This window comes from Drosophila arizonae, chromosome X (assembly GCF_054131065.1).
Source record: "Drosophila arizonae isolate 15081-1271.41 chromosome X, UAZ_ARI_1.0, whole genome shotgun sequence".
NCBI classification, from domain to species: Eukaryota; Metazoa; Arthropoda; class Insecta; order Diptera; family Drosophilidae; genus Drosophila; species Drosophila arizonae.
Window position 1 is genome coordinate 1,839,361 of NC_142927.1, and position 13,365 is coordinate 1,852,725.

Here is a 13,365-nt window from a genome sequence, read left to right on the forward strand (position 1 = left end):
AAAAGTGCCTCACTGGGAGAAAGGGAGATTGTGAGAAACAAGCATGCATATTGATATTCCATTTTAAATAAAAATAGTTTAAATACACAATGAATTGGTTTCGCCAAATATAAAGTTTTTTTTAATGCCGACAGAATGATGAATCATTTATACATATTATAGTTTCCTTGCAACGCCTCATTTGCCTTCAAACAAAATTGATTGATTCCTTAGTTGAGTGTTTAGCAATGTGGAACTAAAACATAAAATTGATCAAATCAATTTTTAAATTGGCGAAAGGGAAGCAAACCAACAAAAACTATATCGATATATGTATGTATGTATGGATGGAGCTTAATATCGTTGAAGTTAATTAATCAGACTCCGGTGGGTCTTCCTTGCTGACTTGATCATGAATGGCATAACAGAGTGTCTCCAGAAAGGCTGGATCCATTTCACGAATAATGCTGAGCGCCGAGCTCAGTAAATTCGAATTGCGGATTAGGCGGCGTTGGTCGCTCTCTTTAGGATTAGGGTTGCTCGAGTTAGGTCGGGTACTGGCAAGGGCTGCCATGCGCATATAGGGAGCCTGTTGACGTGCAACGGCGTCAATGGCATCTTTACGGATTTGGGCAACCACTGTAGAAGCAGCTGCTGCCGCGGCTGCTGTGGCTACTCGAGCTTGTTGGTGGGCATGCTCCTGCAAATGCTTCGCCGTGCGACGATGCATTATATTGTCATCTTTGGAACGGTGTTGTTGCACCGTTGGACGACGTGCAAAAATCTGGTCGTCTTGTGTGCGGCGAATGCGTTGCTGATGATAGAGATGATCGTCCTGCGATCGGCGGCCAAGTAGAAAAATATCATCTGAAAGCCGACCAATTAGCTTTCTGTCCAGCCTGCGGGCAGGCAGGTCATCACTCCTAGCACCATGCGGTATGCTCATCATCTTTCGAAAACTGGGCGGCTGTGACTGTGAACATGGCCTCATGCCCATTGCCATTAATCTACTCGACGGCCGCTTTACCGCCACAGGCGGCAGCAAGTGTAGGTCTTTCATTTCCGGTTGTGTATCTCGAATCACTTTGTTTGACTTAGAGTTGCTCAACTTTATTTCCAGCTCACATCTTTCACGTTCCACGCGTAGCGCTTTGCTGGCAATGCGCTTAAACTTCTTCAGTTGCAGCGATTTGTTCCGATTTGCCATGTTTGGGCTGCAATATATATAAAAGTTTAACGAAAATAAATATATATATTATAAGATGTATCCTGCCATCCAAAAATTTCAATTGTTGAACCTGACCAAGAAGCAAAATTCATAATTCCTTAAAATATGAATTATTTCCCCAATTTGATGCCGCCACATACATAATTCAATTTGAATATCGATTATTTCCCCAATCTGATGCTGCCACATCTCAAAGAGATTTACTCGATAGGCAGCTTTATTTACTCATTAATATATTCATAATTAATTGAAAGTCGGCACACCAAATTTTTGGTAGCAAAACGCTCGAGACGATGTCAAACAAATTATAAACTGATCATAAGGCATCTGGCGAACAAGAGTTATTCATACATACACCCACATCATGTACCAATCTGCATTGTCCTTTCATATAAGAGTTAAAATTATTATTTAATCTTGTATATCGACTATTGCGGGCTTGTGATGGTCCTATTGGTAAGCAATAACTACTCGATTAATAATGTTACATTTTTTAAACAATAAAGTATTGTAAAAAAATGGCAAATAAAGTGGAGCGCGTAAAAAACTATTTAGCTCTAGAACATTTTTGCACATTTTCTGAATGTTACTCAAATTTGAATATCACATTTAATCCGATTGTATTGCCACCTGCCATCAAAGTTAATTATTCGATTGACAGCTGTAAACGATACACGATAGATTCAGTTGCTTGCAACAATCAAAGCGGAACACAGTAAGAAGCGCGAAGTACTTGGTGTCCTATTAAATAAAACATGTCTTTTGCTGACGATAATCCGGTTGACTTTGATATGGAAATGTCGGTAAATGAGGATTTGTTGGGCGAAGAGCAGGAAGAGACCGACCAAACTAGCTCTGATCTAGCAGAAATAACAAACCTGATCAAAGAATGCGCTACGCAATGTCTAAACTATACGGTAAATTTGCGATATTCCTCTACATTTGTAAATCTAACAGTTGTTTCGCAGGAATCTAGTAATAGAAAACTGAGTGAATTAATTACTGCTGAGCAAAACAATTGCTCAAAAATAGTGGAAGATAAATTTGGATTGATGTGTGCGCTTAATCAACCAGTTAACATCAATGTTTCAACGGCCATGAAAATATGCGCTATGCACAAAGAACAGTTGCAAAAATTGAACCGTTTGTTCAAGGCAGAGGATGAATGTGCACATGCATATGCCACACACTGTACCGAGGCCATCAAGGCCACTGAAGCGAATGCCCTCAAAGAGGGATTCGACGATTACACCGAAATGGTAAGTGTGAAAAGCACATCTTTAAAATGTTGCATATGAAAAGTAAACTTTTTTGTCTAGCCTCACGCCATGTTGGTTGATCGCATATTGGAAATGAAAAATCAAATAGAAACCATAAAATCGAAAACTGAAAGTTTGAAAGCTAAGTATAAGAAGCGTTTGGCGGAACATCAAGCCGAATTCAATTCACTTTTAAAGGAGACAGCTGCTCTTGAGAAAATTGAATTAGAGTCAATGTAAACGGGTTTAACGGTTATAGTCGGCAATAATTTAGAAATTAAAATATTAATATACTTGTCTGCCATTCCAGCGAGGTCGGACAGGGATTTGAAGTCCAAGTTCGTTGAAATAGGAAAGGGCTATAATAATTTTATTCTATTATACTTTTTTTTTCACACACAATTTCCAAACGTTCTATACATGTCTCAAGATATACTACAATAATAAAGATGTCCCCCGTACATGACTTACTATTCAAATGTTACTGTTTATTTCTCGACATTGCTGATGTGGCAACGCCGTAACCGTCAACAGTCTTGATGAGACAAATCAAAACAGCTGTTGCGTGTTATCGAAAGGCGTTCTGGCACATTGCTGACTTGGTAATGTTCCATTGGCCATTTTTGGGTTATTAGCTTTAATTGCGAAATTGCTTAGACTAGTTAACGAAATTCTGTAAACATGGACGAGCTGTCACGCCAATGCATGGAGGACTGGCACGTGCGACCGCCTAGCGATGTGCGCACAACGTAAGTGGATAATTTCATCACGATAATCGCCATTGATCCACTTTCTATGTGTAGGAATGTTCAGGCGCCACCAAAATCGGTGCCGGATAACAAATCCCGCAAGACGGAGCTGCACGTGCTGCGGCTCAGCGATGAGTCACAACAACTGACAATGGACACATTGCGCACCATACACGGACCGGACTTCAAGCTCGATGACATCGCCAAATACAAGGATCGGGGGCGTGGCGGGAAAGGTATTAAGCATGCCTACTGGGAGGATCGCGGTACACTCCAAGTGCAAAGTGTTCAAGGTGTTAGTGCGACGTCCAGCAGCACAGCCGATGACGACCGTTTGCGTCGCTATGCACTGCTCAAGCTGGAGAACTATGGCTTCCATCCTGCTCATTGCCTAGAAGCGTATGAGCATTGCTCACACGATACGGAAGCAGCGCTGCTGTTGCTGTATAAACGCTATATGCGCGTGCCTGCCAATGAAATCCTGGAGCTAGAGGCACACGACGAGGCGAGTCTGCTGGATATGCGAGCCGACGAGAAGGAAGCTCTGCAGTCCATCTACGACAAGGCATTCGAGGAGCGTGAATATAACAGCGTTTGGAATCTTAAGTTTAAGATTGAACATCTGCTGGCGCACAGCCCATCGGAGGTGCGCAAGGCGCGGGAAGCAGTGCTTGCGGCAGCCGCTGCCGTTCGCCAAGCGGCATTGGACAAGAAGAAGAAGGCGCCGCAACGTTGTCGCAATTTTGATCGTGATGGCACGTGTAAATTTGGACCCAAATGCCGATTTGCCCATGTGCCAGCACAGCCCGAGGTGACGGGGACACCGGAGCGCAAGCGTGCCGACAATCTGGATGAGAACGAGAATGAGCAGTGGTTCCACGTGGAGGTGCGTTTTCCGCCGGGCAGTCGTTATCCATACGAAGCGCCATACATCTACCTCAAGACCACCTGCCACGATATACCACATGAGCTGCGCTTGCGCTTCGCTCGCCGTCTGTACCAGGAGGCGCGCCAAATTTGCCGAGACGGCATTCCCTGCATCTACAGCGTATGTGAGATGCTGCAAACGGATGAGGGTCTGGCCGGCAGCCTGGACACCACCCGTTTCCCTTCGCCCAAGCATTCGCTCTTCCACGAAGAGCCGGCAAATGGCGCTGATCAAGATGCCAACGAGGGGGCAGCGGCAAAGCCGCGTCCCAGCCACTACGAGCGCGGACAAACGTCGCGCAACGATGGCGGCACTTATCAGCGGAATGCCGCCGCATTGGCATCTATGAATCGCAACCTGTTGAAGCAGTTCAACGACCGCCGGCGCGAAAGTAGCTACATCAAGTCGATCGAGGGCCGCAGGAAGCTGCCTGCCTTTGCCGAAATCGAGCGCATTATGGCGCTCATCAGGAGCAACCAGGTGGTTGTCATTTCAGGCGAGACCGGCTGTGGCAAGAGCACCCAAGTGCCGCAGTTCATATTGGACGATTGGTTCTTCCAGGCCTGCAAGGCTACATCTGAAGACATGCCCCATGTAGAGATTATCTGTACGCAGCCGCGTCGACTCTCGGCTATCGGTGTGGCTGAGCGTGTGGCCGCCGAGCGTGTGGATCGCATTGGCCGGCTGGTTGGCTATCAGATACGGCTTGAGAACAAGATCTCGGAAAGCACGAGGCTGACCTTCTGCACCACTGGCATACTGTTGCGACGCCTGTCCTCCGATCCGCTGCTAACCAACGTTAGCCATGTGATTGTGGACGAAGTGCACGAGCGATCGCAGGACTCAGATTTCCTGTTGCTTATACTCAAGAATATATTGCGGGAACGCAAGGATCTTAAAGTGATACTCATGTCCGCCACGTTGAATGCGTCGCTCTTTTCCAATTACTTTGGCGGCGCACCTGTGCTGGATATACCGGGACGTACGTTTCCAGTGGAACAGCTCTTCCTTGAGGATATACTGGATGCTTGTGATTTTGTTATGGAATGCGACACGAAGTTCTGTCGCAAGCTCAAGAAGAAGGACCAGGAGGTGCTGGAAAGTGTGCTGGAATTCGCCGATCTCCAGGCCAGCAGTGAGCCGCCTGGCCCCAAGATCAAGGACGAGAATCTGACGCTAGCCGAGACCTACGCCCGCTATTCGGGTAAGCTACGTAACTAATCGACCATCAGACTAAACTCCCAATTCGTATCCATTTTCAGACTACAGCAAGACGACATGCAAGAGCATCTACCTGATGGAGCCAATGATGATCAATCCAGATCTAATTGAGTCTGTGCTCAAATACATTGTGGAGGGCGATCATCATTGGCCGCGTGAGGGCAGCATCCTCATCTTTCTGCCCGGCTTTCAGGAGATACAAGCGGTGCTCAATGCGCTGCAGGACAGCGCAGTGGGCCCGCGTTCTGGAAAGTATTTGCTCATCCCATTGCATTCAGCCTTGTCCAGCGAAGATCAGGCGATGGTCTTCAAGCGTGCACCGCCGGGAAAACGAAAAATTGTGCTCAGCACGAATATAGCCGAGACATCTGTCACGATCGATGATTGCGTCTTTGTCATCGACTGCGGCCTCATGAAGGAGAAGGGCTTCGACTCGAACCGGAATATGGAATCGTTAGATCTGGTCTGGGTGTCGCGCGCCAATGCCAAACAGCGCAAAGGCCGAGCCGGCCGTGTGATGCCCGGCGTGTGCATCCATTTGTATACCCGCTATCGATATGAGCATCACATATTGGCCCAGCCGGTGCCCGAGATACAGCGAGTGCCGCTCGAGCAGATTGTGCTACGCATCAAGACGCTGTCAATGTTCGCCTCGCGCAATACCCTCTCCGTGCTGCTCGAAACACTGGATGCGCCCAAGGAGGACAGCGTGCAGGGCGCGCTGATGCGATTGCGAGATGTCGGCGCCTTGGACATCGACGATCAGCTAACGCCACTTGGCCACCATTTGGCCGCGTTGCCCGTGGACGTGCGCATTGGCAAACTGATGCTCTACGGCGCCATCTTCCAGTGCCTGGACAGCGTGCTCACCATCGCCGCCTGCCTGAGCAACAAATCGCCGTTCGTCAGTCCGCTGAACAAGCGCGACGAGGCCGACAAACGCAAGCGACAATTCGCGCTCGATCACAGCGACCATCTGACCGTGCTGAATGCTTATCGAGTAAGTTAAAAGAACACGGAAGACACTCAATGAACATGCATAGGCAAGGCTAATCAATCAAGTATACTTTGGTGCGATATGGACACATGTCGATCAGATCGTCAGTCGATCCATAATCGGGAAAGGCAAAACAGTCATATAGCTAGCATGTTAATTAATCGATCTATTAGCTCATCGATCAATCAATCAGTCGATCAGTCTATACCTAAGAAAGTCAGTAGATCAATCACTAAACAGTCTAAAATCAATCAGTCAGTCAGTCAGTTGACTCTTATTTAACGTCTTCTCCTCTTGCCTCGTCCTCGCAGAAATGGCTCGCTGTAGCGAAACGTGGACATTATGGAGCCAGTCGAAATTATGCGAGTACGAACTACCTGTCAATCAACACGCTGGAGATGATTGCAGATCTCAAGTATCAGTATCTGGAGTTGCTCGTCTCGATTGGATTTGTGCCGGTGAATGTGCCACGACGCAGGCCGAATAGCAGCGACAATGTACTCCAGCTAACAGGTGAATAGCTAACTACCCTGATCCTCATCCAGTTGATGTACTTATGCTCTGTTGCTTCAGGTCACGAACAGAACGTGAACGGCGAGAACAATCGACTGCTGACATCGCTGCTCTGTGCTGCACTCTATCCGAATATTGTGAAGATCATGACACCGGATCGCGTCTATATACAGACAGCCGGTGGCGCAGTGCCGCGCGAGCCCGGCCATCAGGATTTGCGCTTTAAGACGCGCGGCGATGGCTATGTACGCATCCACCCGTCCTCTGTCAACTCACAGGTCGCTGTCTTCCAGGCCCCGTTCCTTGTCTACCAGGAGAAGGTGTGCACCAGCTCCATTTACATACGCGACTGCTCAATGCTGCCCCTGATTGCCCTGGTCCTGTTTGCCGGCTCCGATTTCAAGGTGGAGCTCCATGATGGTGACTTCCTGTTTCTACTCGAGAGCGGCTGGATCATCGTGAAGGCGCACAACCATGAGACAGCTGAGCTGATCCAATGTATGCGCACCGAACTGATCAAGCTGCTCGAGGAGAAGATACGCGATCCGTGCCTCAATTTGTTGCACCACAAGAATGGCTGCAAGATCATTGCGAACATTGTGCATCTAATAAGCAACAACTATTAATGTCTAATGCATTAGCCGCTCATTGTTCCGTACATTCAGTCTTTTTGTATCACATCAGCCAAGCCAATAGCAAAGCTTATACTATTTTATAATGCGAGTACAATACAATTAAACAAATTTATACAGCCAAATGGAATTACAATGTTTTATCAATCAATCAAACAATCACAGTCAGTCAATCATTCAATTGAACAGCATGTCATACAAATGGAAAAGATAATCTCTGACGGAGAGAGAAAGAGCTACGTAAAGCAGTTCGTGCAAGAGAGGGAGATAGATAGATACTATAGATACTTTACGTACTAGATGACTATCGAGTGTATATTTATTAGCTTTACAGCTATAAAACTTGTTATCATGTGAATCACATAGAAAGGAAACAAACTTTCCACGTTGCATACACAAATACCTTATATAGATAAATATAAAAAAATATATGTTAAGCCAGATGTACATATATGTATATATTTTAAGCCATCTAAGCCTATGAAAATCGCAAAGGGGTTTTCTATAATCTGCTCAAAAAGAAATGAGAATTTAAAACGGCTCCACCTGACTGACCAATACTTGTTCAAGGACTAGCAATTAAACAAAAAATATGAGCATAATGTCTTCTCATATAATTGATACAAGATCTAGCTATATTACCGAGCTCAAGGAGCCGATCGCAAATCTCCAAGATTTGTGTTAAAAAAGAAAAATAATAAAGCACATTTTTTTAAATAAAACTAAATAAAAAAAAAATAGAAAAAAATAATTTAAATTTTAAATTAAAAAAAAAAAAAAAAAAAAACGAAACCCTTTAAATTTATTTAATTATTGTAAATTTATTGTAAAAAAGTTTTATAAAATTGAAATCAATCTAAGCTTAATTTTTTTCAGGCAATAGATTTTTTCATATTCTAAAATTTTTATTGTCGTTTGATTTCATATGCCTTTAGATTAAATTTTTTAATCAAAAAATTTTTTCCTTTGTTTTGGTTATCTTTTTATACCCTGAACCCATTGAAAATGGGAAATCAGGGTATAATGGTTTTGTTGAAATGTATGTAACAGGGAGAAGGAGGCGTGGCAGACCCCACAAAGTATATATATTCTTGATCAGGGTGACGAGCTGAGTTGATTTGGCCCTGTCCGTCTGTCTGTCCGTCTGTCCGTCTGTCCGTCTGTCCGTCCGTCCGTCTGTCCGTCTGTCCGTCTGTCCGTCTGTCCGTATGTATGAACGCGTCGATTTCAGAAGATATAAGAGCTAGAGAATTCAAATTTCTTTTAAAATGTCCGTAATTACAGCGCGCATATCAAGTTTATCATTAAAAATCGATAACTCATCCCGATCTTTTTTTATCGATAAAAAACCTTATCGAAAACCAGTTATAAAATTATATCTTCTACACCTTTATTGCTATAGTCTCCAAATTTTTATTGTATGCTTATATGCAATTTATACAATTTCGGTTTTTGTTAAAATTTACCCCCCACCCTTAAATTCACCCCCTCACCCTCACTTTTGTAAAAAGCGTATTTCAAATACTAGAGACTTGTGCTTTGGCAATTACATGCATATTCATGTTATAATCATAATCTGAAAGTTTCATGAAGATCGTACGTCTATAAAAAAAGTTATTAAACAATTAAGTTCTCATAGTAAGCGCACACTGCAGCCCATGCGTTTATGCGTGGGTGCTTGTGTGTGTATGTATGTGTATGTGTGTGTATGTGTGTGTGTGTATGCGTTTGTGTGAGTATGCGCGTGTGTTTGTGTATGTGTGTCTGTATGCGTGTGTGTGTATGTGTGCCTGTGTGTGCGTACGTGCCTGTCTGTGTGTGTGTGTGCGTGTTTCTTGTGTAAGCTAAAAGTCGCGAAAAATTATTGAAATATCTATTGCTCCAAGGGTTCAGGGGATCTCGTAGTCGAGCAGTCTCGACTAGAGCTTTCTTACTTGTTTTAATTTTAAATTTTTATACCCTGAACCCATTGAAAATGGGAAATCAGGGTATAATGGTTTTGTTGAAATGTATGTAACAGGCAGAAGGAGGCGTGGCAGACCCCACAAAGTATATATATTCTTGATCAGGGTGACGAGCTGAGTTGATTTGGCCCTGTCCGTCTGTCTGTCTGTCTGTCTGTCCGTCTGTCCGTCTGTCCGTCTGTCCGTCTGTCCGTCTGTCCGTATGTTTGAACGCGTCGATTTCCGAAGATATAAGAGCTAGAGACTTCAAATTTTTTGTAAAATGTTCGTAATTACAGCGCGGATATCGAGTTTATCATTAAAATTCGATAACTCATCCCGATCTTTTTTTATCGATGAAAAACCTTATCGAAAACCAGTTATAAAATTATATCTTCTACACCTTTATTGCTAGAGTCTCCAAATTTTGAATGTATGCTTATATGCAATTTATACAATTTCGGTTTTTGTTAAAATTTACCCCCCACCTCTAAATTCACCCCCTCACCCTCACTTTTGTAAAACGCGTATTTCAAATACTAGAGACTTGTGCTTTGGCAATTACATGCATATTCATGTTATAATCATAATCTGAAAGTTTCATGAAGATCGTACGTCCACAAAAAAAGTTATTAAACAATTAAGTTCTCATAGTAAGCGCAGACTGCAGCCCATGCGTGTTTATGCGTGGGTGCTTGTATGTGTATGTGTTTGTGTATGTGTGTGTGTTTCTTGTGTAAGCTGAAAGACGCGAAAAATTATTGAAATAGCTAGCACTCCAAGGGTTCAGGGGATCTCGTAGTCGAGCAGTCTCGACTAGAGCTTTCTTACTTGTTTTTAGTTAAAATTATTAAATATACAAAAATAATTTTTAATTTAATAAATATTTTTGAATTCTAAATTCTTTCAGTTTTAATTATAAAATTAAATACATTTTTTATTTTTTTTTGCTTTGTATATATTTTTCAATTTTAAATTTCTTCAGATATAATTATTAAATATATGAATATATATCTCTAATTGTAAGAAAATGAGTCAATGTTTACAATTGAAACGTTTAATAATTTATTGGATATTTCATATTTTGTTATTTACTCAATAAATTGGTCGCGACATGTTATAGACTTCGATTTTGTATGATTGTTATTTACTTTCCATCAGTCAAATAAATGTTAGACTTTGATTTTGATTTGTCAACTTTTAGGCGCAGACATCAGAGCAAACAGCAAATTAATCATATTCAGGTGCTGACATTGAACGTTCAGCAGGTGTATGTGTATGTGTGTGTGCATGTGCGTGTGCGTGTCTGTATTTCATGTGAAACATCGATCGATCTATAAATCAGGTGTGTGTGTGTGTGTCGCAGTTAAAACAGAGTTGAATTTTTGCGCCCATCAATTACAATTCATTTGAATTTATTTAAATACACTTGACTCGCGTTTTTTTTAATTTATGTTTTTCATGAAATGTTTATTTTTTTCATTGAAATGTTCGAACTGTTGATACCAACGTCGATACATCAAAGTATCAAATGCAGCTAATACGATAGTAATAAATTATACTTATCAATGATAAGCGAAAGAAATATGCGCTCAATGCAAATGAATCACAGCTCAAATCAGAATTTCCATTCAAATTTAACGATCTTTCTGGAGCAGTTCTAGTTCCGCAAATAAGAACAAGAACAAGAACAAGAGCAAGAGCAAGAGAATCACACAGTTGATTGTGCATCGCATGTAAATTGCTCATATTAACAGTTCTTGGCTTGCCTCTCTCTCTCTCTCTCTCTCTCTCTCTCTCTCTCTCTCTCTCTCTTTAGCTCTCTCTGTGTGCGTGCGCTCATTTTACACTCAATTTCGCACTTCCTTTTCGTTGAGCTCAATTGCATGTTTTAGCACCTCGTTGAGTTATTTTCATGCTCTGATTTATCGTCTTATCGCGCACAGCCGAAAACTAATTCGGACTTAACGATTTGCGTATGACGCTTGTAACGTACATATAAGTATTTCAGTTAAGATTTGCACTACTTTGTATTAAATATATAAAAATGATATAACATTATGTCAACAAACATAAAGTAATAAAAAATTTATAAACAAAATTTTGGTTTTTATGACCAACTAATAAAAGAATTTATACTCCTGTCTGTTCTATCTCTTTGCTAATTTGTACAGGTTTCTCAGTTATCTCAAATAATCAGAGTATAGCACTATATGTCTTTTTTTTATGTTCATTCTGTGATGGGGGACTTACTGCTTGGGATATCCAAGTTTTTTTTTTGTCACTTCCAACTTGAAAGAGTTCGATAAATTTTTAATCATGCGTCACAGCACACGTGAGATACATATGTTTTAACATTATCAATCATGTGCAATGTTGCTTTGCTGTTTCTTTTCTTTGAATTGTTGTTAAACACTTTTGAGCAGATCTCGATGGCTGCGCATACGCCGAGCTGGCCGTAGGGCATTGCATGCTCAGCGCTGACCAATTGCCAGTATGTCCGCTCCGACCTGTGCGATCAGCGGCGGTGGTGGCGGCGGCCGTTTGCTCCACTTTTTTTTGTTGTTTTTTCATTCTTTCTTTTTTTTTTTTTACACACTTGATTTTTTTTTGCAGCTACCACTTAAGCGTGAGTTTTGCTTATGAGCGCTAAGCCTGCGCTGGCGTCTCTGTAGGCGTGATTAGCAGTAGCAGCGGCAGCGGCAGCGTCATCAGCTTCTGTTATCCAGCCATTTGAGCGCGTGTGTATGTGTGCATGTGTGTAAGTAAGCTCTCGAGTGTCTGTTATCAACACTATCTTTTGCTATAGATGTTCCACTGCCGCCGCTGCTGCTGCTTCTTCTTGTTGCTTCTACATTGGCTTCGCCTCCGCTGCTCCCGTTGATGATGCCGTTACTCGTATATTAAGCTTATGTATGTAGGCGTAAAGCTATAGTATGTATGTATGTATGTATGTATGTGTACAAGTGTAGGCATGTGTGTAGTTATCTGTGCTCAGGTCTTAGGTAAAACAAATTTGAGTCAACAGATTAGACTCTCGAGGGATAGGGCAGAAAAAACATTGTGATAATTCAACTCAAATAATCTGTGTCATCAGTCGTATTATTGGCAGATGCAAAACGGTGCGCGCGACGTGCACGCGGCGCTGTGCACCAGCCACAGTGTCCACACTCCCAATGAATACATGGTGAAAACGAATTGAAGGACTTACGCATGCGCCGGTGCTGCCAGATCAATCGAAAGGATGGATGTGTCAAATGTCATGTGATGATGGAAACTTTATTGTGGGCGGGTCGCATGGTTAAGGTGGGTCTTGGCGCCTTCGTCGTAAAGCAGTAAATCCGTAGACAAAGCATTTGCGCTCCGGCAGTTGCTGTGTTGTCTTTGTTATTGCTGTTGTTGTTACTGATATTGTTGTGGGTGTGTTTGGGTTTGGCGTCGGCATTGGGATCGACGCGTCGTCGCCATTTGGGAAGGGGGAGGCCCATGGCCCGTACATGTAGTAGTAGTCGGAACTGAGACCCGTTGGGTGGGTAAATACGCCGACAAATTTGCTGCCATGCTAGTGAAAATAGCAACAACAACAACAAGAACATCTAAAGAGTATAAGAACAATGCAAAGCCGAAATCAATGCCTCGCTGGGCACAGTAGTTACTGATTGGAAGAAAAATAAGTCAATACCTAAGCCTATTCCGAATGTTGGTTGGATTGGATAAGTATATATACCTATATACAGTCGAGTACGGATAATTTGAAATGGCAAGAGGATTAGCTTTTTTTCGAATAACAGAGAAATTAAAATTATTGAAAACTAATTATTTTAAAGGGGATAGAATTTTTTTGATTTACCGAAATTTTTTATTTAACGGGGTACAAATTATCGACACTCGACTGTATATGGTTTTTACTTTTGTT

At 42.5% G+C, this 13,365-nt stretch overlaps 3 protein-coding genes across 5 annotated transcripts; 2 read left to right on the plus strand and 1 right to left on the minus strand.

Annotated features, from left to right (window-relative positions):
* Window positions 1-94: 94 nt before the first annotated feature.
* Window positions 95-12,466, minus strand: LOC108618882 (uncharacterized). Of its 3 annotated transcripts, none has more exons than XM_089475680.1 (2): window positions 11,703-12,466; window positions 95-1,193 (listed from the first exon to the last, which is right to left on the minus strand). In XM_089475680.1, the coding sequence occupies exons 1-2, from the start codon at window positions 11,768-11,770 to the stop codon at window positions 353-355; spliced, it is 909 nt and encodes a 302-aa protein (XP_089331806.1). In that variant the 5' UTR covers window positions 11,771-12,466; the 3' UTR covers window positions 95-352. The 3 variants fall into 3 exon arrangements, with proteins under 3 accessions (XP_089331806.1, XP_017870572.1, XP_089331807.1); XM_018015083.2 differs by lacking the exon at window positions 11,703-12,466 and adding an exon at window positions 2,761-2,938; XM_089475681.1 differs by lacking the exon at window positions 11,703-12,466 and adding an exon at window positions 2,086-2,107.
* Window positions 1,787-2,932, plus strand: cona (corona). Its single transcript, XM_018015086.2, has 3 exons — window positions 1,787-2,124; window positions 2,176-2,466; window positions 2,527-2,932. The coding sequence occupies exons 1-3, from the start codon at window positions 1,963-1,965 to the stop codon at window positions 2,704-2,706; spliced, it is 633 nt and encodes a 210-aa protein (XP_017870575.1). The 5' UTR covers window positions 1,787-1,962; the 3' UTR covers window positions 2,707-2,932.
* Window positions 3,029-7,636, plus strand: LOC108618866 (putative ATP-dependent RNA helicase DHX57). The gene is made up of 5 exons (XM_018015061.2): window positions 3,029-3,215; window positions 3,270-5,347; window positions 5,406-6,364; window positions 6,673-6,874; window positions 6,935-7,636. The coding sequence occupies exons 1-5, from the start codon at window positions 3,148-3,150 to the stop codon at window positions 7,498-7,500; spliced, it is 3,873 nt and encodes a 1,290-aa protein (XP_017870550.1). The 5' UTR covers window positions 3,029-3,147; the 3' UTR covers window positions 7,501-7,636.
* Window positions 12,467-13,365: the final 899 nt, after the last annotated feature.